The sequence below is a fragment of the Taurulus bubalis genome, assembly GCF_910589615.1.
Source record: "Taurulus bubalis genome assembly, chromosome: 11".
Lineage (NCBI taxonomy): Eukaryota > Metazoa > Chordata > Actinopteri > Perciformes > Cottidae > Taurulus > Taurulus bubalis.
In genome coordinates this window covers 23,672,913-23,696,736 of record NC_136599.1, presented here as the reverse complement: position 1 = coordinate 23,696,736, position 23,824 = coordinate 23,672,913, and the positions used below count along the sequence as shown (strand labels likewise).

Here is a 23,824-nt window from a genome sequence, read left to right as displayed (position 1 = left end):
AACTGGATACCGCTTTCATTTCTATGAAAGTTGCTGACTGGGTTTGTCGATTTATGTTCACACAAGATTCCGCGCTCATCAGCTCCAACCAGCAAACTATATTCCATTACATTTGTACACCATGACTCTGTTTTTATCAGGTTTATTTTAATCCCTTTTTGTATTCTCATGTCTGTATAATGGTTTCTGACACATAACTATACACTGGTGATAACATGACACTACAACAACTCCAGCCTCCTGGGAAGATAAAGAACATTATGTGCATACCTCAACACACACATGCCTTCGGGGTTTTCCTGAGGCAACGTTTAATGGTGTCAACCCGTCGCCTGGGTTAGGTCTGACTTCCTGTACTGTTGTGTTTTGTCCTTTCCCCTCACTGACTATTGGCGTGTGACAGGTACACAGTTGCTGCACAATAATACATATTTCTAGTGTGTCACCATTGCCTTAGGTGCTTTATTTGTTTTCTTTCTGACTCAATTTCTCTCACATACACACCTCTTCTTACTCCTAGCGTGTCAGTAGATAGGTTTACGCCGTGTTTCTCTTGTAGCCATTGTCTTCTTCCCCTCTTTCACCCTCTTGCCACGTATCTGGGTGCTGTTGCCTCATCATACGGACCCTGAAGCTGAAAACATCCAAAGGGGAAAACAATATGTGACCTGCTCAGAGCAATGCACTGTATTTTTTCGTTTTTTATCTCTGTTTTTGTGCGCATCTGAGCAGAGATTGAGGGGGAGCTTGCGCTGCATGAGGTGAGGTGACAACCTGATTTGTTCTCACTTGACTAATTAGCCTTGAAGATCAAATAACCAACAGCAAATGCATGATCCCCCCTGGAAACAATTAAGATACTCCCAATTTGTAGGATGTATTGCTTTGTGCCATCCGACCTGCCCGCCATCAGACACCTTAGCGGGGGTACAAAGGTGCCTCCCATGGGAGTACTCTCTCCATCTGCTCATCACACCGAAATCAGAGACACATGTTTACTGCCACATGGTTTTTCAGGGGTGAGGTGTACCCACATTTCCATCAGCATCTGTTTCATGGTATCCAAAGTCTTGCACAAGAAGACCAACTCGAGATGGGAGTTGAGAAGTGTGATAAGATGCAGATTAAGATGTAATTGCTGTATTCAAAGTTCTAGGAAAAATCCAGACACCCTGGCAAGTCTTCCTCTGGTCTTAGGTCAATACTTCAGACCTTTGTTCCGAACCGTGGAGTCTGTGAGTTACTAAGGTTTTGTTTTAACCTGTGGCTACACTGCCATCTACTGGTCATAGCCATGTTAGCGCCGCAGCGCGGACCAAACCGTGTGAAAGTTTGGTTTAAAAAAAGGAAACTGACCGTAGGACATTGAGATTAGGCTAAATATGGCCCGGCATAATCTTAACAAAATATAGTCTTTTTAATCTGGTAGTTCGCCTGTTTATTTCATTCCAAAGAAGTGTGTCGTTGCAGTCCGTGGGTCCGGATCCAGACAGGAACCATCGTCAGCTGCTTGTTTCCCTTGGTGGAGGCGGACGAGTCGCTGCAGGAGCAAATCAAAATGGCGAGCCAAGAGGAGTCTGTGAGGGAGTTCGTCGCCGTTACCGACGTGGACGAGGAGAGGGCCCGGTTTTTCCTGGAGTCCGCCGGCTGGAATCTGCAGGTACGTCTCTTCTGCGGTTTCCCGTAGTTACGCCGCGGCCCGCGCGACGGGAAACCCCGAAGAAAACAGCGGTGACACGGCTTGTGTCAGACGAATAGCTTCCCGGCTAACATTAGCCTCTGTTGCCGGTAATTTGTGCAAGTCACCCTTTGACAATGGCCCGAGCGCTTTGTCACCGAACGACAAGGGTGTCGTACAGTTATGTGGCGGCCGCGGCCACGAGCACCCAAAGGCCCCTTTGGTGGTGTCTCGTTACGGAGCAGGTTGCCATTAAGTTTTCGGCTAGCGCGAGTCTGCAGTGAGTGCATTGAGTCCAGTGCTAGCTAGCGTTAGCCTGCACCCACGTAACGTTGTAATTACAACCGTGTCAAGATCCCCGGTTAGCTTCTGGAGCTGCTCCGCGCTGAGGCACGTGACTGTGTTTAGGAAGCTGAACGCACAGACGCTTTTATTTTGTGTGTAGAGTCAAATATAAATATAAAAGTGAAACTGATTAATGGGGGTTCTCACTCGACTCATCACTGTTACAGCAGAGACAGAGGCTAAACACATATCGGCCCGGATACTTTGGTGCAAAGAGGGATTTCATACGAAAAGACACATTGACCACACATGACGTTGAGCTATCTGGCTCTCGACTGAGGTGTTGTCGAAAAGGGTCATCAGTAACACGTGACATTGATGTTTTCGCCTCCTCCCTCCTAGCTCGCACTTGCCAGTTTCTTCGAGGATGGAGCTGATGACGACATAGTGACTCTCCCTCAGCCTGAGTTAAGCTCATCGGTGTCCCGGTCCGCTGGGCCAAGGTAAGGTTTACAGCCTGCCACTGGTTTAAAAAATGTGTTATTACTATTCTTCAGTCTGATATAAGGTTATTGGCACACATAAAGCGGCTGTGCAATGTTCAGTCGAGTTTAGCAAAAACAGCCCGGGCCAAAGAGTCATTGTTTGGTAACCCACAAACATTTTTCTTTTCTTTCTATATCATCAGCGCTCAGCCCAGAGTGACCTCCTTCAGAGATATGATGCATGAGGCAGAGGATGATAGTGACGAGGAGGAAGGCCAAAGGTGAGTTAAATTCTGTGTGTGTGTTGCTCGCTTTTTGCAGTGCCACATGAAGGAATAAGTCAAGCTCATGGCCCAATCTCAATCTCCACACTCACAGACTTTGTTTATGTCTGTCCCGCTGTCTAATCGTCGAGTGTCTGAGGGCTCTCTTGCAGACATTCTGAGCCCTTTATGAACCCTTTCCGTAAATCAGCATTCGATGCAGACTTTGCTAAAGGGAATTGCCCATAATTCATTGCAATTTTACATTTAAAACATGCGGTTACCAGTGGAAGCATGTAGACGTAAACAAAGAGGACGGCACATTGGTGTCCAGCCTGGCATGTTACATTTCCACAACAACGTTAAGGATTAAAGATGGAACATAGAAACACATGGAATCAGAGGACATTGATTTATTTATTCATCAAACGTTTCAATTCGTCATTGAAGCTATTTTAACAAAAACAAGTCGATAGATTATTTGAAATGACCTCATCTTGTGAGGAAAAGATCCTGGAAGACGTTCAAATCGGGGAGTAAAAAGTATGAAATAAATGCCCACAATTGTTACACATACATGGAATTTGACTCCGGTTTCACTTAGCTCTTCGTACTTATATACATATACAATAAACAAGATAAATATAAAACAGACAAAGACAACAGTAGTCAGAGTAAGTAAGTACGTACTATTACTTAAGTAAGTAAGTAGTGCAGATGGAAGAGTCTGGTTAACTGTTCATCAGAGTGACGGCCAGTGGGAAGAAGCTGTTCCTGTGTCTGGTGGTTTTGGCGTACAGGGCTCTGTAGCGCCTACCAGAGGGAGGAGTTGGAACAGCTTGTGTGAGGGGTGTGAGGGTCTGCAGTGATCTTTCCAGCCCGTTTCCAGACTCTGGAGGTGTACAAGTCCAGGATGGAGGGCAGGCTGGAACCAGTAGTTCTCTCTGCAGACCTGACTATCTGCTGTAGTCTGACTCTGTCCTGTTTGGTGGTCGAGCCAAACCACACAGTGATGGAAGAGCAGAGGACAGACTGGATGATGGACAGAGTACGGACGGAGTAAAACAGGATCAACAGCTCCTGAGGCAGGTTGTACTTCTTGAACTGGCGCAGGAAGTACAACCTCTGCTGGGCCTTTTTCCAGATGGTGTTGATGTTGGAGGCCTTCAGGTCCCGGCAGATTGTGGATCCCAGAAACCTGAAGGTCTCCACCGCAGACACAGCGCTGTTGTGTATGGTGAGGGGGGGGGGGGGGGTGTTCTGGGGGGCTCCTCCTGAAGTCCACTGTCATCTCCACAGTTTGGAGCTTGTTCAGCTCCAGGTTGTTCTGACCACACCATCTCATCCTCACCCCGGCTCAGACATGCTCCGTTCGTCTGCGCTGTTGGATGTTAGAACAGTCACTCTGCACAGGGGTGATTCCAGAATGCACCAAACTATTTTGAGTCTCAGCTTCATTCACTGTGAGCCGGTCGGCCGTGCTTTTCTGCAGCGTTGACAGATTCTGCTGCCGGGGCAGTGCAGTGGTTGTTAAGGAGAATGTGTTGGTTGCTAATGTCCTTCTCTTTTTCATTGCAATCAGTAGGCAAGCTGAAGTGAAGAATAGTACATGTGTTATCTAGAGTCAACTATAATTTCATGCATTATTTACATTTCCCACAGTACCGTTTTGCAGTGCCCTTGGCACTGCAAAATATTTGCGAGAAACTTTAATATTTACTTGTTTACTTTATCCCTTCGAGAAGGTGGTCTATTGCATGCAGTCAGTATTATGATTAAAGCTCATAACTATTCAATGCACTCCTAGTTAACGAGTTCAGCCTACATATTTTACATCGGGCACAATGAAACGACGACGGAAATCTTGACAAATCTGTGTGTACTTGGAACAATGTTTATGGGTTAATGGAGGGCGTTAAAATGACTCTTGCCGCAGGTTTATTAGATTTGAGGTTCACTATTGGGACACTAGATGGATGGATGATACGTCATGTGCGTTAATTACATTCCCCACAGTCTCTGTCGTCATCCTTCATTCACTTTGTGACGCAGAGCGATCGTGGGAAGCTCGGCCTCGTTTCTTTTTCATATACGAGACCACTCTGCACTTTCTGTGTCAACGTTGTTTCATGCAGTGTAATAGAAAGGGGTGGTCCCAGCAGAGGGTTCGTTACTGGAGATGCCTCTGCAAAATGGGTTTTGCTGAAAAGGAGAAGATTTCTGAGCCTTTTTTTCCACCACCTTCCTTTGTGTTTTATTTGTTATCAATCATCTCTACCAGCATCAGAAACTGGTTGGAGACAACACAAGCAGTCCAAGATGACCCACGTAGTTTCCTCATGGATGCCACGGCCCCAATGTATACATTTGAGAGGGCGTCACACACGCCGCAAAGCCGACGCACGCAGCTAGATGGTCACAGGCACTGACCTCACAGGCCGCCAGATAATCACAAGCTGTGGGAGTGAAAACATTTGTCACTCCCAGCAATTGCGACCTTAACACGGCAAAATACTTGATGGTTCTTCACTGTTAAGAAGCGTCCATCTGATGTTGAGCATCAGTGACCTTTGGGAAAATCCGCCAGAAATGTATGAACAAAAATCCAGAATCGGACTACTGTTGTGACATTTACCAAGACCGTAAGCTGACGACCGTTGATGACACGTCTTTTCTCGCACCGGTGTATATATGGATACATCACACCATAGAGTTTTTTTTTAAGATGCGTCTCTCACGGGGGAATTGTTGTTGTTACTTTGTGTTTAGATTGTTGCACCTTTTTTTATGGTTTGTTGTTTTCTCTTCTTTTTTTTTAATTGCGGATGACTTCCTCACCATCTTAATTCCCACCCTGTCAGGTTTTTCGCGGGGGGATCGGAGCGCAGCGGGCAGCAGATCGTCGGGCCTCCGAAGAAGAAGAGCTCCAACGAAGTTGTGGAGGATTTGTTCAAGGGGGCGAGGGAACACGGGGCTGTGCCTCTGGACCGGCCCGGGAGAGGCCCAGGAGAGTCCAGCAAAGCCAGGGTAAAGCAGAGTCCGTGGTGTTTGATACAGCAGTTTGTTATTGCTCAAACAGCCGGAGCGGCTGAAACTTATTTTTGTAATTTGTCTTCTATGTCTCCTCGTCATCGCTAAGGCCTTCATTGGCGGAGGCTACAGGCTAGGCGCTGCTCCCGAGGAGGAGTCGGCCTATGTGGCTGGAGCTGGAGAGAGGCACGGGTCCAAAAGCCAGCAGGATGTGAGTACAGATCCTGAAGAGCCCTCTTTTTATGTCTCTTTCATCATTGAACACATACAGTCACGAGTGTGACGTGTCTCGTCGCGAGCAGGCATTGGTTCGACATGTACAGGAAGTGTCGATGGCAGTAAGCAAGTGTGACGCTCTGGCTTCTTCCTGCAAGCCATATGAAGTGTCAGCGAGCACACATACAAAATTAAAAAATACATTCATTCAGTTTTTATCATCTTTAGTTCCAGGGAACGGACTTCCATAATAAAGTATGACATATGTCACATAAGTGTGTGTTTTTTAGGTCCACGTGGTGCTGAAGCTGTGGAAGACAGGTTTCAGTCTGGATAACGGTGAGCTCAGAAACTACAGCGATCCTGGAAATTCCAACTTCCTTGAGGCAATCAGAAGGGGGTGAGAATATGTTAATATTATAATGTTAAATTATTCTGCATTATATAGAGATGGATTATAGATGCATGAGGAAACGCTTTGTCCTTAATGTTTATATGTAAATACCAGGCTCGGGGAGAAACGCAATATAAGGAATGTAGTTGCATAATTCAGGTTTTTTTTTAAAGGTGAACTGTATGTCCGTTAGTTAGTCAGTGGATAGAATCTATTTTTAAAGTAACCCCCCGAACCCCAACCGTGCTAAATACGTGTACAGGCGTTGCAAAATCCCCTGTGTTCACCCTGCAGGGAGATTCCCCTGGAGCTGAGGCAGCGGTCTCGAGGGGGCCAGGTCAACCTAGACATGGAGGACCACAGGGACGAGGACTTCTCCAAACCCCGGATGGTGTTCAAGGCCTTCGGCGGCGAAGGACAGAAGTTGGGAAGGTGAGACCAATGAGGAGTGTCCGATCAAAGAACATCATCTTCAGACTGGGTATTTGCTTTGTTTCTGGGCTTCCAGATAAATTAATCATGTGACACTGTTGGAGCAAATTTAAATAACAGTGAAATTAATAAATAATTTTCCATTTAGATAATCCGTCCATCCATTTTCTGTCAGTGATATGCCATTCTACAAAATCATGTGCAGTGTACGGTAGACGCATATCTGACAATTCTACGGTTATTTCTTTTCCAGATAAATTGAAGGATTAAGTGTTAAATTTACTGAGAGGATGGATTTACATAGCCCTTTTTTTTAAACTAGATTACCAAGTGTTGTTTAAATGATGTCAGAAAACTGGAAAAAATATATGTATACATAATGTTAACAAATATGTTGTGTAAATAATTGATCATTTAAAGGCTGACAGACTTCTGAAGCCAAATTAATCGTGTCAAACTCAGAATGTTTTTTTTGTCACAAACGGCTGTTTCTCTTAGTTTTCCTCAGTTAGAAAAATGTAATATCTTCATATTAATAGTAATTGCAAACAAAATCAGTCTTAGCTCGCCTCTTGTTCTTTATCAAAGTGCTGTAACATCCTATCAAATGTGAATTTACAAATAGAAGGGTAAAACGGCCCGGTTTTGGTTTTGACAAATTGCCTTGTGATGGCGGTCCGATGGTCATTTTATCAAAACTATTTTTTGCTCAACCCAAACCTTCGCTAACTGTCAACCCGCGGTCGTACTCAAGTCTCATCAAGTCAGTGAATTCTCATCTTCCTCCTCATCCTCTAGTGCCACCCCAGAGTTGATTTCCGCTGCGATCGACTCTCAGCAGGAACAGCAGGCCCTAGAGTCCCAGGCGAGCTCCTCGGTGAACCTCGACTCCTCCCAGCCCGTCACCAACATTCAGATCCGACTGGCCGACGGCGGCAGGCTGGTCCAAAGGTTCAACTACACCCACAGGTGATGATGAAAGCTCTTCTCCACTCCAAGTAGCGCACACACAACCTGGTTTAGACCGCCACGGTTGTCTCTGTTTCTGCAGTTCTGTACAACAGACCGACGTGTTTCCCAGTTATTGAACCCAAAGTTCTGAAAATGTTAAAAACAAAAGTAGAAAAACTTGATTGCAAATGCAGAGCAATTGAACATGACATTTCTAAAACAACAAGAAGTCAGTTATCGTGGTTTGACCCTCAGTTGCAGTCAATAAAGGTGCTTCAAACTTTAAAGTCAAGTACGAAGCATATATATTTAGCTTCAGTGTGACCTGCACTTTGCGAGGATGGCAAAAAATATTAATAACGGTTATTTTCGTCTATATTGAGATCACGATTATATAACGCGATCACTCCCGGACCTTGGAACCATCGCACATTTTAAAAGAAGAGTTTCTGATGCACTTTGAGAGCGAACTCAAGAGGCTCGATCGAAGAAGAACTTTGCGCTCCAGTGAACAATTTAACTATAAACACGTTGGTTGTAGAGTGGATGGTAAACACCGGGGGGGAAAGGTCATGTGGGGCGAAAGTGAAGGAGAAGGGGTGCGCTGGATGTATGACACAGGAGGGGAAAACTAAAAATTGCGAAACAAAATACGGCACAATAACCTTTTTAACGTCCATTTTCTTATTTACATAATTGTCAGAAGCCGACTATAAAAACATTTTATTCATTGCATTGAAACCCCATTTCCTTTTTTTTTATGCCCCCCCCCCCCCTCCAGGGTGTCTGACGTGCGTCAGTTCGTGGTGGCCGCCCGGCCCGCCACGGGCGCCAGGGAGTTTGTTCTCATGACCACCTTCCCCAACAAGGAGCTGACGGACGAGAGCCAGACGCTGGAGCAGGCCAACCTCCTCAACGCCGTCATCGTGCAGCGGCTAAATTGAGGCGGGCAACCCCTCCCCCCCCTCCCCCCTGGTGGTGTGGCTGAGCAACTGCAGCCCTGTGAAACCTGCTGCCCCTTCTGAGGGAGGAGAAAACACAGACTTGTTTGGACTTCTAATTTCTGATTGTTTTTATTTTTTCTAAAGTGCAACTGCTCCCCAGAAATGTTCACTAAACCAGTGCTTTTTTTTTTTTTTTTTTTTTTTTTTTTTTTTTTCTTCTTCCTCCTTTTAACACGCTCCCCACTTTTCCCTCTTCTATTAACCTTAATTTGGCCCCTTCAGCTATGTTTACCATCACGTGCTGGGGCCTCACCAGACCCTCGCAGCGGCAGACTGTTTGTCCGTCTCAATGGCACAAACCAGAACCAGAATACTAGTCTTAACAAGGTACAAGTACACGTCGCTAATGTGCATTTGTGCACGTTTCCATCCCTCTCTACATACTCTATCTGGAGTCGGAGGTGTACTAGTGTAACAAAACACGAGGGTGTTTTCCAACCAACCGATGCCAGTAGCCTTACGCTCCTTCCTTCAGCTCCATCACCACACCTGTCCCTTTGTTCAAATGAAGATGGAATTATTTTTTTAAACTGCCCTTTTCTCCCTCTTCCCCCCCCCCCCCCCCCCTTTACAGACTGTAGGATTGTCCCAGTTAGACGTTGGCATTTTGATATTATGTGACATGGCAAGCAGTTACTCACGGCTTTATAGTCAAACCAATGGTTGAGCAAAATGAACATTTAGATCGTAAACACTGGTTTGTAGAAGTGGAAGTTGAATTCCCGCGACGACACTGACATCTTCTATGCATCCTGGGGCGACACAGAAATAAGTTTGAACCTCTGGTGAAATAAATCCATTTTATGGTTGATGTATAAAGAACTCATGGTCTTGTGTGTTTATTGCAGGCGGGGGGGATTTCTGTCAGCTTTCTGCATTGTTTTCTTGGTGGCAGCATCTCAGTCAGAACGTCATCGCTATTATTCAGTGCACGTACATGAACTACAGGAACCAGACAACTGGCAAGGCAACGGGACTCCTTGGTCTTGTATACCTTTTCTTTCTTTAAACCATTTTTTGTGTGTGCAGTCAAGAGTTTTACTAATGTAGGGTGAACTTTGGACACCTCCAGAAGGCTGTTCACAGCAGATGCATGACATCCCAACACATGGAGAACATGTTCATTAATAACCAGGCTTGGTGTATATATAAAACATTTAAGAAGTTTGGTACTCCACCGTGACAAAGTGGTGAGGAAAAGACAGCGGGACGCACTGTTTTGACTTTTCGACCACCGACCTGCATCGGTTTCTCTTCTGTGTTGATAACTTGGTGAGGAAATGGTTTTGCAAGAAGAATTTATGGCCCTTCGTTTTATTTTTTTCCCGCTCTGTGAAACTGATGGGATGGGGAAGGTTTTGGCCGGTGACACAACAGTGTTTTCTTTCAGGTGTGATTTGACATGCATCACGCAAACACAAATCGGAACCATTTATTTGCTAGGTATTTTACACATATGAAGAATTTCTCTTGGCGGGTGGTGCATACATTAGACAACAATCAACACAGTGCAATAGAAACATATTACATTTACAATAGAATATAAAACACCCACACTGTATAACACCCCAGGAAAATGAAATACTCAGGTGAAGTACCTTGTTCTACACTTTGGGAGGCGTTGTACTTGTCTGTGGTAGTTGTATTTCTTTTTCGTGTGGAAATACTGCATTAATAATAAGGGACATTAGGTCACACATTTCTTTTACTTTAGTCTGATAGTATTGTTCACAAAAATGGGTAATTTGCACATTTAATCTCCAAACAAGTGTTTCCTTTTTTCTTTCCTAAAGCAAATTATACTCTGATAATAATGGAATAAAGACACAAAACAACGCAGACACATTCATTTGAACAATTGGAACTCAATTCACGTTTACTAAAAAGAAAAATCAAATACAAATGTAACAAGAAAACATGGGACAAGGACACCGACTAAACAGCAACCTTCACTCAGTTTACAGAAACAGAAAGAGAACGAGCTCAAGCATCACTAAAGATAAACAGCAAACAACCCAAGATAATATATTTACTTTGCTTTGTGGTACATTATATGCACTTCCCATAATTAAGCACTCATACAACACTTTTATTCATAACTTGAAGGCCCACGCACTCTAGAGATACTACCACCAGCCGACGACTGATTTGTCTCCGTCCGTGGTTGATGATTACGCAAAGTATAAGCTGGTTTCTAAGAAGCACAATCTTGTTAGAAAATCCTCGTTCTAGGTGATCGTGGTGTGAGTTTTGCATTGTAGTCATTGTTGATGGTAAATTAGAACATTATGGCTCAAATGAGATATAGCGCAGGTGTACAAACAAAACCGAAACAGGCAGTCAGGTTCTGCAGTTTAATAACCATACCAATGAGCTCGAGCTGCATTAACTCAGACATTTGTCTCTGCAAAGACAGATGCAGGACATTAATCCAATGAAACAAGATGCTCCTTGTTATCATTCAGACTTTATCACACCTCACTCTGGAAATGGAAGCACATGCATCCATCATAATAATCGGTTGTAAACTCTTTTGGTGGGGTGTTTATGACGCCGCCATCATTTAAGTAACCTGCAAAATTCAGGTTGGTGAATCTTTGGGATTTACACAATGGTTGTTGGTTTCATGTCTAATTTGATCTAAATTCTATATAAATAAACATGTACATGGAGGTCTCACACACATGGAAACTCCACCGTGTGAGTGGCCGTTTATTAACAGTCATATACACATGAGTTCATGTCTCCCTCTTCCCTCCTTGCAGTTGTCCTCCTCTGCTCATACACCAAGGCCATCTTCTTTTTGTAGTCCATCTCCTGAACATTGTAGTTTCACCCCTGCAGACCCACGTCACTAACATCCTCCTGCCGTCGCATCATAATTATGTAGTAAAAGTAGAGTCTCGGATTCTCTAAACACCGCGGTTGTCTTTTCCTAACTCGTGAATTCTCCTTCACATCTTTTCTTGACCCTGTGACGCTTTCCACAGAGGGCAAGGACAGTTGTTTAAGACGTTAAGAGGTCATTTTTGACTATTCGACCGCACCCAGATAGACCAGGACAGTTCAGTTTACTCAAGTTCAGGCAGGGTCAACACCAGGAGATCAGTCATAAAGGGAAACAATGCAAAAGGCGCTGGGGTCAGAACAGCCATACAAGAGCTTGTAATCAGAAATAACGCTGGAGCGCTCGGCAGTAGCACACAAGACAATCTGGCAGGGAACAAGTGCAAGTGGAGGACTTAAATAGCGAGGGACTGATGACATTACATTACATTACATTTAATTTAGCCGACGCTTTTATCCAAAGCGACTTACAATAAGAGCAATTCAACCATGAGTACAAACTCAGAACAACAAGAATCAAGAAAGTACAATTTCTTCAAGAAAGTTAAACTACAAAGTGCTATCAGTAAGTGAAGAGGGGATGTGCTGCAGGTGAGATGGGCGTGGAGAACCAGGTGAGGGGAATGAGAGCTGCTCTGGTCAGACTGGGAGGATCTGAAATGACAGGAGAGTTAGCAAACAGGAAGGATGAAAACAAGCTAAGATGTGATAGCACCAAATAACAGCAGCAGACTACAGTTCAAACAAACGTGTTACTGAAGGTGCCAATACATATATGAATACGCACTTTATGAAAAATATAGAAAAAAACATTGCTATTTTTAAATAAATCAAGTAGTGAAGTGAAGGTACACACATGTTACAAAATCCAAAGGTTAACCTTTAAAAGGTGCCAACATTTAAAATGTGGGTCGGCAGTGGCTCATATCATTTGCTGCTTAATCTAAGAGCACGGGTCTCAAACTCAATTTGGCTTGGGGCCACCGCTGGTATTGTGATCTATAGGGCCACACAGAAAGCGCAATATTTTTGAAAGTTTACTTATTTATTTACTTTTACATTAATAACATATTTTCGTCAGTATAGGCATCACTACGCCTGGACCTGTACTTTCATTTATTAAAATGAATAGTCAAGAAAAGCCGCTCTGAATTTAGCTTTTAGATCGCTGTTGCTCTGCAAGTCAATAAGTTCCATTTGCAACAGACTCGGGACGCTCTGAGTCTCCACATCCGCTGAGAAGGGGTCTGCAAACAGCGGCCTCACGTAACCTGCTCGCTGCTTATCCAAAACTGCCCGGTCATTTGACCTTTGCCATTATTTTGAGCCAAACTAAATAGAACATTTTAATACAATTTTGTTTTTTATTTCAATTGTATATTAAGGGATAGTTTGAATTTATATGAAGAATTTTTTTTTTTAAACTGAAAAAAATAAAAATGCCAATTTGTCCAAATAAAGTCCAAGGTTTTGTTAACGTTTGAAACTTTAAATAATTGTTCTAAGTTATTATTATTGTTGTTGTTATTTTTATCTTTGTTCTATTAGTATTATTATTGCATATATCTTTCATCCCTGTTGTTTTTATATCTTATCTAATCTTATTTTCTGTGTAAATGTCTGCTACGCGACACTAAATATCCCCTTGGGGATTAATAAAGTATATATTCATTCAATCAAGTTAAAGTATGGAGAGTCACTGTGGGCTCAAAGTTGAGTGTGCACTGCACCAGGTTGTATCCATGGAGATGGAATGCATTCCCTGATGACCCCATCACCTGGGTTAGGGGCGTGGTTATGGTTAGGGGGCGGGGTTAAGAGTGGGGTTAGGGGGCGGGGTTAGGGGGCGGGGTTAGGGGGTTACCCTCATCAAAGGCAAATCTGACCTGTGGCATCAAAGACTAATCTGACCTTCCATTACTCTATAAATAGAGGACACATTCCACCATTCGGATTTAAATCTCCATTACTACAGTCGGACTGTACTTTTAGTGAATATATAATGGAGATAACAAACAACGAGAGAAACCAGGCTGCTGGTCCTCAGGAGCATTGTCTGAAAACTGCTCTGAATCTTGCCAATGACAAGATGCAAAGTCTGATGAAGAAGATCAGCGACATGGAGGAATGGAGACAGTCTGAGACTGAAAAGCTTAATTTGTGTCAGAGTTCTGAAGATGATTCAGAAGTAAAGGTTCTGGAAAGCATTCAAAATATAATCCAAAGAAGATTAAAGCATATTCACAGGCAACAAGAGAGGGAGTCAGAACTCCAAAGGAAACTCTCTGAGTCAAAGAAAACAATCCTCGATCTCTGCCAGGAGAAAGAGGATTTGTCTCTGAGACTCAGAGAGACAGAAAAAGAGCTGTTGAGGGAGAAAGACGAACGCCTCCGGAACAATGAGGCTAACATCAAGTCTCTGGAAATGGCAGCGAAAGACAAGGACATGAAGGAACAGGAGATAGAAGAACTTAAGGATAAACACCAGAGCGAGGAGAAAAAGTTAAAGGAGGAGATAGTGAATCTCAACGTCATTAACGAGGAGCTCCTTTCCAAGCTTAATGACACAAACGATCAGATAAGCATCCAACATGAGCACTGGAAAAAGAAGAATGCTGCTCTGGAAATAACGCACCAAGAGGACGTTAAGAAGACCATTCTGTCCATGAGACAAGCGACCGAGACAAGCCAGAGAATTCTGGAAAACAAATTTAAGGCCGAGCTGAACCGGAATAATAGCTTGCTGGCCCAACTCGGAGAGTTGGACCAGAGCGTTGGACTCGGGGAGTTGGACCAGCAACGAACAAACGCAGACGAACAAACGCTCCTGGAGGACATCTGTCTGAAGTTTAAAAAAAGGTGTCTGGGGCCCTTTGGCAGGAGGATGCAGGCAAGAGAAGTTGAACTAGAAAAAATGAAAACAAAAATGCGGGACACGCAGAGGCAGGCGGAGACGGTGCCAACACACGACGCCTCAGGCCAGAGCCCTCGACCCCCCTACTCCATTTTGAATAGAATGAGGCATCTTCGCGATTAGGACTCCGTTACGTCGGGGAGAGTGATTCTCCTCGGTTGCTCTCACAAAGGTTTCTCCCCTTTTTTACCTGTGAAAGGTTTTTTTTCTATTTTTGGGGAGTTTTTCCTTTTCTCGCCTCACGTTTTCATGGATCGTGGCTGTCTATATCGAATGTGCTGTAACTTTTTTTACGTTGTTCATTCTGTTCACATGACGTCTATAGCTTCTGTCCATCCGGGAGAGTGATTCTCCTCGGTTGCTCTCACAAAGGTCTCTCCCCTTTTTTACCTGTGAAAGGTTTTAATTTGATCCGATGTGAGGTCCCGGGACAGGGATGTCTTGTGTGTACAGATTGTACAAACTGAATTGAATTGAATGAACACACAGAGCTACACAGTGGTAAGTGATTTACCCTGTTGTAGCAATATTCACTTTAGGCTTTTGGAAACTAAGTGATTATTTCCAATTAGTCCTAATAGTGTTGGGTATTCTCCTGGTGATCAGGTTATCCCAAACAAATTAATAAAACAAAAACAAACAATTGAATTCTATGTTCCCGCCTCTCTGATTAAATATAGACTGTATGAACACAAATGTATGACATGATGGTGACTTTAAAGAAGAAATGCTGGTAGAGGTTTGAGTTGTGATTTTAATAAACTGAAACTTTTTTAAGTAACACCAGACTTCTTCTCTTGTTGTGTGAATGCATGTCTCTCTGAATAACTGCAGGTAGTTGAAGCTTTAATGATGTGAAAAGTCACAGACGTATGAGATTAATAAACACAGAAATAATAAATACATCCCGTCTCAATCGGCTAAAGTCTGATTTTGAGTTTACTATACTATTTATTATCTCTATTCATAATGAACAATTAACATGTATTCATAAGTAAAGTTATGAGATTTGCATTTACTTCCGGTCTTGACAGAAAATAAAGGACATAAAACATAAAAAGAAACTTACAAAATAAAGGCTTGCAGAAAATTGTCTGCCTATTAACCGAAACGTTAACAGTTAAATTAGAGTGCTCAACTAGTGCAACTCAAATATTCTCAGTTAATGTGACTTATAGTTTTCTGTTAAGGAAACTCAATAGTTTTCAGTTATTGTGACTTAAAATTTCCAGTTTTAAATCACCACTGGAATAAGTTGACAGACCTTAAAAAAATAATTACACAACCACACCATTTCACGTTAACCAAACTCAATGTTTATTAGTTTGTGTTGTCATTGTTTTAAGTACACATTAGTCAAACATTTTGAATTTGTTTACTTAAAAAGATGTGACTCGAAACTGAACATTTTTGAGGCAATTGATTGCCTTAAGTACATTGAGTTTAATAAACTCAATATAGCTAAAAGTCATGAACATCTGCTATTGAACCGTATTTTCTTGCCCACTCCCTTTTAGCACACTCCAATATTACAATTAAATAGAAAAATAAATAATAAACATTTATAAATTAAAATAAATAGAACAAAAAATAAAAATATACTTAAGCAACGTTAGATGATTCTAACATTTGATGCCTACAAAACCTCTTTGCTGCCTGGTAACAATTCCTGACAGAAAGCCTATACATCCCCTATCAAACTTAGACTGACAATCACCTGCTGTAATCCACGTCCGCCTTGTCAGGCCTCAGAAACAGAGACATATGCACTGGTCTGTTCAATATTGCTGTGCAGTGGCACTAATAACATGGAACAAATTAGAGCTTAAATGAATTGTAATCCGAGTAATCAAAACAAATAATACCAAAATGAAATTATTTTTCGTTACAGCTATAAAAGAAAAAATACTGTGTGCTTTTGGCTTCCTGGCTAATTCCTGAGTAATGCCGTGTTCACACCTGACGCGGCACGAATTTGCGGCGCGACCAGGTTACATCCAAAGTCAATCCACAGACGCGCCGGCCCGCGAAAAGGCGATTTATTCGCGGGGCGGCGCGTCTGTGGATTGACTTTGCATGTAACCTGGTCGCGCCGCAAATTCGTGCCGCGTCCGGTGTGAACACGGCATAAGGCAACAGGGCAGCAATTTGGATGAAATTACGAACATTAAGAACATTTTCACTTTCAACTTTGAACTGGCCTTCTATAATGCTTTCCCTGCAGCCTTCTTTCAGATGAGTTTCTACATCATCAAGTCATTCTTGAGGGTCTGCAACCTGGGTGACAGTTTACCACTTTCTAGACCAAGAAAAATCTTTTGAGTGAATTCAAAAGTGTTGGTCAGTGCTTTGGGGTAGCTGAGGTGTAGTGCATAGATAAATCCAAAGATTACCAGAAAGGCATCGCCACGTCTGGGGAGGCTGACCATGGCATCACTTTCAATGATGACAGAGATTCTCACAGGGTGGTAGTGAACTGGACTTTTGTCATGGTCACTGATGACAGTAAGGAGGCCCACTGCAACACCATCAAGCTCTGGCTCATCAGACTCGTCCTGAATGAATGACAAAGAGATATTAATCACAAACTAACACATGGAACAGAACAGATTACATATAATGTATATTTCTTTAACCAAGTCCCATTGAAAACCAATACCTCTTTTACAAGGGAGACCTGAGTCTCATTGTAAGAGGTGAAAAACATAACATCCATGTTCATCCATGAAAACAGTTAATCAAAATACTAATATCTTATCACACGAATCAGCCAAATTACCAGAGAATCTAAGTGGTGTGAGATAGACTGAAACCAAGCCATAGAACATTTACGGGAAAATGTTTAACTGAACATCTTATCTCTTGCCAATACAGTTCCTTTGTAGTGAGGAGAAAGAACACAGACCATACATGAAAACTGTATGGTTAGACTAAACAAAGCTAAGTCCTAAAAGATATTAGTATTTTGATGAACTGTTTACATAATACACAGTAGAATCTGGTAGTGATTTAAGGAGACTGACTGTGCAGGTTATGAATAATCCAGAAACGTCCTCGCACAGATACACAGGAAGGGCGTGGAGAACAGTGGTGCGCTTGGTGTGGATGTGATGGATTTCCTATTCAGATAAAAACAGAATTGTACATACTGAAGAGTTTACTGAACAAAGCTGATTTTAAACAGTCCAATCAGAACACATGTCCACAAATAACCCGTTCACATCTTTAATGCAATCAGACAAATGGAAAACACAAAGTGGACTAATTGCAAAATTTACTCATTTTTAGACAAATCATCTTTCTTTTTTTGCAAGCCAATACAAAGTTAAGTAAAATATGATCTGTGCAGTGCCAAAGGTTAAACATCAATTAGGAAGATGGTATTTATGAACAGAACACATTCATGAATTGTTGATTTGAATACGGCAAAAAAAAAATGTTTTGATCAAACAGGCAAGTAGAATAAAAGATGATAAGTGGGTGTGCGTATGATTTAGGGTTACCACACTAAAACATTGTCTGAGAGAAATACACATATTTTAAGTTTAAGTTTAGAGAGCGAGGGGGGCGGGGGGGGGGGGGGGGGGTGATGGAATAAGAATAATTCACATTCATTGGATTACCTGGCTTATTTATCACATCTCCAGTTATCTTCCCAAACTTCTTCTTGAAACTGAGAGATGCAAAGGCATGAATACAAATCTATGGATCTGTTTTTATAGCTGTTTGAATATTGGGGAATTGAGCTGGCCCCCGTACCGTAACACCTTGAATAGAGGTGCATTTAGAATTGCAACTGAGGCTCACTCGGCGGATGTGGGCTCACTTGACCGCAGTTTACTTGCGGGCACAAACGTACCCGACAGACCAGACATTAGCTTTATAGTTGCATGATTGATGTTGTTGTGGGCCTCCACTACGGCCGCCAGGGGGCCAGTGTAATATATGACCCCTCTCTCTCTCTCTCTCTCTCTCTCTCTCTCTCTCTCTCTCTCTCTCTCTCTCTCTCTCTCTCTCTACGGCTTTTATTTTAGAGGTATCCGGCGGAAGTGGTGTTGTACAATATACGCTTTTGATGCTGGTCTCCCTGCAGAGGGCCGGAGAGAGAGACAGCTGAGAACGTCCGCTGGTGGAGCAGACAGACAGACAGACTGCAGGAGCAGCGGAGCCGGGCGCAGGGACATCTATCCAGAACACAGCGCTGAAATGGGAGTCGAGATCCAGACTATCACCCCGGGAGACGGTAAAAAAAATAGTCGAAAATAAGAAGAAAAAAAAGACGACTTGCACGGAAAGGAAACGCGTTTGTGTTCGTGCCTGTTTTCTGTCTTGCACTTTAATCTGTGTTCGCAGAGCTCCGCAGACAGCCAGCAGCGATGCAGAAACGCCGCCTGGGCTGCGTAGTAAAGCCGCGTTTATATATATATATATATATATATATATATATATATATATATATATATATATATATATATATATATATATATATATATATATATATATATATATATATATATATATATATATATATATATATATATATATATATATATATATATATATATATATATATATATATATATATATATATATATATAAACGCGGCTTTATATATATATATAAATATATATTTCCTCCACAGGAAGAACTTTCCCCAAAAAAGGACAGACGTGCGTGGTGCATTATGTCGGTGAGTTTTAAACGAGACAAACTTCTCGCTCCGCACGCGCACACACACACACACGCACACGCACACGCACACACACACACGCGCGCACATTTCGCCGCTCCTGTTCGGGTATTTATACTCGCTGCAGGCCCGCGCGAGTGGAGTGACGGCTGTGGGCAACTGTCTCGCCGCACACCCGCATGAAACACAGACACGCGTGGTAATCCTGTACGCATCGCGGCAGACACCGTAAAGCCCCATAATAACCTTTTTATAGCGATTCTGGTGCACTTTTTTTTCTTCTGATTGTTATACTCTTAAACCATCCAGGCAGTGATTTATCAGCAGGGCAAGGAGGCTCGACTGTCAGTCACCGACTGGGCTGCATGGACATTTAACCCCTTCACCACAAGTTCTCACGCGCATTTTGTGCTCCAGGTGACTCGGTAGTGGGCATCGGCGGCTGGCTGCACGTCCCGGGGGCAGCGCACTGGATTTATCACTGCGTAAAAATATAAAAATGATTATAATGCGTGCTCTAGTTTTAGGCTGAGATGTGCATTACGGTCTCGTCAAGATCATCAGCGGATCATTTGGTGTGTCTGGAGAATTACCCCCAAAAGAGAGAGAGAGAGAAAGAGAGAGAGATGCAGACGGATTCCGCCGCAGGGTTCAATCAGAAGCCCAGACAGCAGACAGACAGCAGACAGACAGACAGCAGACAGACAGACAGACAGACAGACAGCAGACAGACAGACAGCAGACAGCAGACAGACAGACACCAGACAGCGGGTCTTAAATCCCGTCTGATTTCCAGCGCTTTTCTGTCTTTGTTGGAGTTTCTGGGGTGAGGGTGGGGGTTGGTGGTTCAGTTGAGCGGATTATAAGCGTCTGGCCGATTTACTGTATTATTCCTGTAATGTCTCTTGTTCTTTGGTCCACAGACGCGTGATGTTTAAATTACACTGAATATCTTAAATATCGCACACAAACTGCAGCACATCCTCTCTGAACCTCCTCCCTTCCTGTCAGCCTGCGACTCGGCCTTGAAACGCGACATGAAACAGGATATTCCATTACACACGAGCCTTTTTTTTTTCAAAGTGAAGATCAAAACTTGGGTTTTCCTGGAGAGGGGCGTGGGCATTTTGAAAGGCTCTACCCGCAGGAAATGGTGTTTGAAACATCTGAAATGGCCACATTGGCTTTTTTTATGCTCTGGGTTGGTCGTTTAAGGCCAAGCAGGGAATTCCTATCGGCTGCTGTCTCGATGTGCAGGAAGAGGACTGGATTTCAAGCTGCATCTTCCCACCTCCACCCCTGATGTACCCGACAACATAAGCAACGTCGCACCTTAGCCCACAATCCACACAAACAGACACACACACAGTCGCATCACGCCATACCATCACACGCTGCCTTCCTCGGCGATGCTAATAGCAGTAATAGCGCTGGTGTAGATAGTCTTGGGGGTGGGGGGCTATTCTGCGGTCCGATGCTTGCGTTTCCCCCTGACTGTCGCTCTGAAACCCTGCCTGCACACAGCTGCGGCGGCTATTTCGGAGATTCTTGGGATCCTCTAATTTGCGTTCTCAATATACACACAGCAAGGGAAGATGGATGTTTCCAAAGTTGTTTTTTCTTTTTATACAATGTTATAAATACAGTTTCTAGAGACAGTATTCTTGCTATCATTATCTGGCCTGCTCGTGTTTCTTGCACGCAGGAAGGTCTGATGAGGCCATGATGCTGTGCATGCTCAGGGGTAACGGCTGGACGTTTCCCCTCACAAGATGAGGCCGCCCTCACTCTCTCCCTGACTCTGTGCCTCTCCTCCGTCTCCCCCTGCAGGCTCCCTGGCGGACGGACGCACGTTTGACTCGTCCCGAGACAGGGACAAGCCTTTCAGGTTCAAGATCGGCAAGCAGGAAGTGATCCGCGGCTGGGAAGAGGGTGTAGTGCAGGTAGGCCGGAGATCTGGTCACGTACCCATGCACTTCCATTCAAGCTTTGAGACTGATAATGTTAGCCTCGTCTCTCATTCAATCCCTTCAGAAATGGGTCGAGTTGACGTGCTGCGGTGTATTTATTAAATGGAGTTGGAACAGACAGATTGCAGGAAAAACAAAAAGAAGTCGTGCAACTATGAGCAGCCTAAATGGTCACAATTCAGAGGCAAACATAAATTCTGACTGCAAGAAAAGAAAGCGCATTTTACCGCTGATAATGTTGTTCGTTCAACTGCTGATATATACATTCATTTATTGACATAATTCCATAATAAAGAGTTGAGGAGCAGATTAAGAAAGAAGGAAGCATAGCTGGAAAGAGAAGATGTTCAACATAACTGTCTCTCCCTCTCTCCCTCTCTCTCTCTCTCTCTCTCTCTCTCTCTCTCTCTCTCTCTCTCTCTCTCTCCCTCTCTCTCTCCTCCTACCTCCAGATGAGTGTTGGTCAAAGGGCCCATCTGACCTGCACACCCGACTTTGCTTATGGAAACCGAGGCCACCCGGGCGTCATTCCTCCCAACGCCACCCTCATCTTTGATGTCGAGCTGCTGGGTTTGGAATGAAACAAATTCATGGTCTGTTTTTTTTTTTTTTTTTGTTCTGTGTAAGTAATCGGCAGCAACGTACACTATACTACACCTACATGTACACCTAGACTACTAACTATATAGCAACAATATACAGATATGTTACTGAAGAGGGGAAAACTCTCCAGGCTAGCTAGCTTGCTAACTATCAGTTATCTAGGTTAATATGATCCAGTCTGAGAATACACCTTTAGTGATGTAAAGTTAATATTGCAAATCAATGCCGTCTTTTTGTGATTGACTGTGCTTGTTTGGTAATAGATTACTCTAAGGATTGTCTCAAGTTCAGCACTCTGGACAGCAGTCGAGACGAGCTTTGTACAAATGTTGGATCCTTAGTTCACGCTAGTCTTTAGTTCACTCTAGCCTCAAGATGTAGATGCCTCAAAGCAGATAGTCACAATAATCATTGTTGAAAACAAAACCATAATGGACATATTTTATGAGGGAGGAAAAAAAGGAACCGTTTTCCAAATATTTTAAATCTGCTTTATTTCTTTTCTCTTCCCCAAATCAAGAAATGTATGTCCATATGTGTTACAGAAGGAAGTTATTAGTTCTGCTATATATCTGCTACACATTCTCCAATAACTGCATGACAAATGCATTAGATTGCACGCTGGTCAGTGATTCCGTCCTTTGTGCTCTAATCCTAAATATCTCCTCTCGTTGTCTTCACAGGTGGCTTCCTACCTGGGTGACCCGGAGAGAAGCCAGGAAAGTCTGCGCTTGATTCTATACGAAGCTCGAGTCTATGGTTCCACTACTTATGTCATCAAACTACGGACAGTTTGTGTTTTGTTTGTCTCTGTGACTGAGTGAATTCTATTTTCAATGACATCCTTCCTCCTTAAGAACCATGGGCCATGACCTCACGAACCTCCATGTCTTGAATTCTCACTCTATGTTTTTAATCAAAGCGTTGGGTCGTGCATGGTTACGCGGAGTAGTACAAAATACCAATGAAACCTCTAGCGGCGACCTTCACCTCTCGCGAGTCGACTCGCGCTAGTCGTACTACAGAAACGGAAAATAAATGTACAAATATAAAACGAAAAAGCACACATTTGTATCCCTATCGGGCTGAAAATCCCAACAAGTGGAACGGGTTTCTGTTGGAGGGAGACGGGTCTTAGCGTTGAGTTTAGTGGCCGCCTGTTTCAAGTTATGGGAGGCCTTCGTGGTGCAATGCAGGAACTGATCTTTGCTACATGAAACGGCTGTTTGAGGTGGCAGCTAGAGAGGCGCAATCGACACAAAGAGCGAACCAATCACATTGTAGATAGTTCTGTGCGCCTCCATCTTCAGACGCACGGTTACCACCTCGCCCTGTCGGCATGTTCAAGGCCCGACCGGGAAAAAAAAACCCTCGTAGTACGTTACACGTCCAAAGCTTTGCATCCGATTTGCGTTGTTATTGCTGTCTTATCTCGCCATGTCTTTAAACCCCATTTAAACCCTTACACAAGTCGAACAGTGCAAGAAAAGGATTTGCGTTGACGCACATCAATTGAATTTTCTTAGTAAAAAAAAAAAGACTAAAAAAAAGAAGGGAAATACTTGAAATTGACATAAGGAGGTTGAGGAATCAATCAAATTGTGACCTCCCTCGTTATTTTTGTGTAACAACTTCAATCATGTATTTTTCAGATGCCAACATTTCTATCTCTGAGAATCAACGAAGCTACTGTAGAACATATGATAGATATTGTTTGTCAAATTGTTTTTTTTGTCCCCAGTGTCAGTGAAGTACCACCCTACCTAACTGAAAAGTCAGTGTTGTGGTAGACAAAGAAGCTGACTCATGGGCATCCTCGTGGTTTTATATTTCAAATGCATAGTTTTAAATGGAGTTTAATGAAGGACGATGCTGTCAGCTGTTGACGTGGCCGTCGATGTTACATATTGGCCACGCTGCCAGTGGTGCGGCAGCAGTCCACCCTCTGTACTGTGTAGTTATTTGCTGATACGTTAAACCAATGATGACATATTTAAAATAAAATAAGTGCTCTCCGCTTGCATTTTTGTTTTTCTTTGTTTGTGTTTTAAATTATATTTAT

The 23,824-nt window shown here is 43.1% G+C and overlaps 2 protein-coding genes across 2 annotated transcripts; both read left to right on the top strand.

Moving 5' to 3' along the window:
• Positions 1 to 1,528: 1,528 nt before the first annotated feature.
• On the top strand, positions 1,529 to 8,850 carry nsfl1c (NSFL1 (p97) cofactor (p47)). The gene is made up of 9 exons (XM_079225607.1): positions 1,529 to 1,660; positions 2,366 to 2,466; positions 2,652 to 2,729; positions 5,573 to 5,738; positions 5,851 to 5,952; positions 6,248 to 6,357; positions 6,646 to 6,783; positions 7,582 to 7,752; positions 8,516 to 8,850. The coding sequence occupies exons 1-9, from the start codon at positions 1,559 to 1,561 to the stop codon at positions 8,676 to 8,678; spliced, it is 1,131 nt and encodes a 376-aa protein (XP_079081733.1). The 5' UTR covers positions 1,529 to 1,558; the 3' UTR covers positions 8,679 to 8,850.
• Positions 8,851 to 18,705: 9,855 nt separating this feature from the next.
• Positions 18,706 to 21,740, top strand: fkbp1ab (FKBP prolyl isomerase 1Ab; the record flags this gene model as incomplete). The annotated part of the gene is made up of 4 exons (XM_079226684.1): positions 18,706 to 18,742; positions 19,142 to 19,189; positions 21,020 to 21,132; positions 21,612 to 21,740. The coding sequence occupies 4 exons, from the start codon at positions 18,706 to 18,708 to the stop codon at positions 21,738 to 21,740; spliced, it is 327 nt and encodes a 108-aa protein (XP_079082810.1).
• Between the last annotated feature and the right edge of the window lie 2,084 nt (positions 21,741 to 23,824).

Coding starts and splice junctions, on each gene's coding strand:
- nsfl1c (XM_079225607.1), top strand. CDS start 1,559: ATGGCGAGCCAAGAGGAGTCTGTGAGGGAGTTCGTCGCCGTTACCGAC. Junction 5,953..6,247: donor GGTCCAAAAGCCAGCAGGAT/GTGAGTACAGAT, acceptor TGTGTTTTTTAG/GTCCACGTGGTGCTGAAGCT. Junction 6,358..6,645: donor CTTGAGGCAATCAGAAGGGG/GTGAGAATATGT, acceptor TTCACCCTGCAG/GGAGATTCCCCTGGAGCTGA.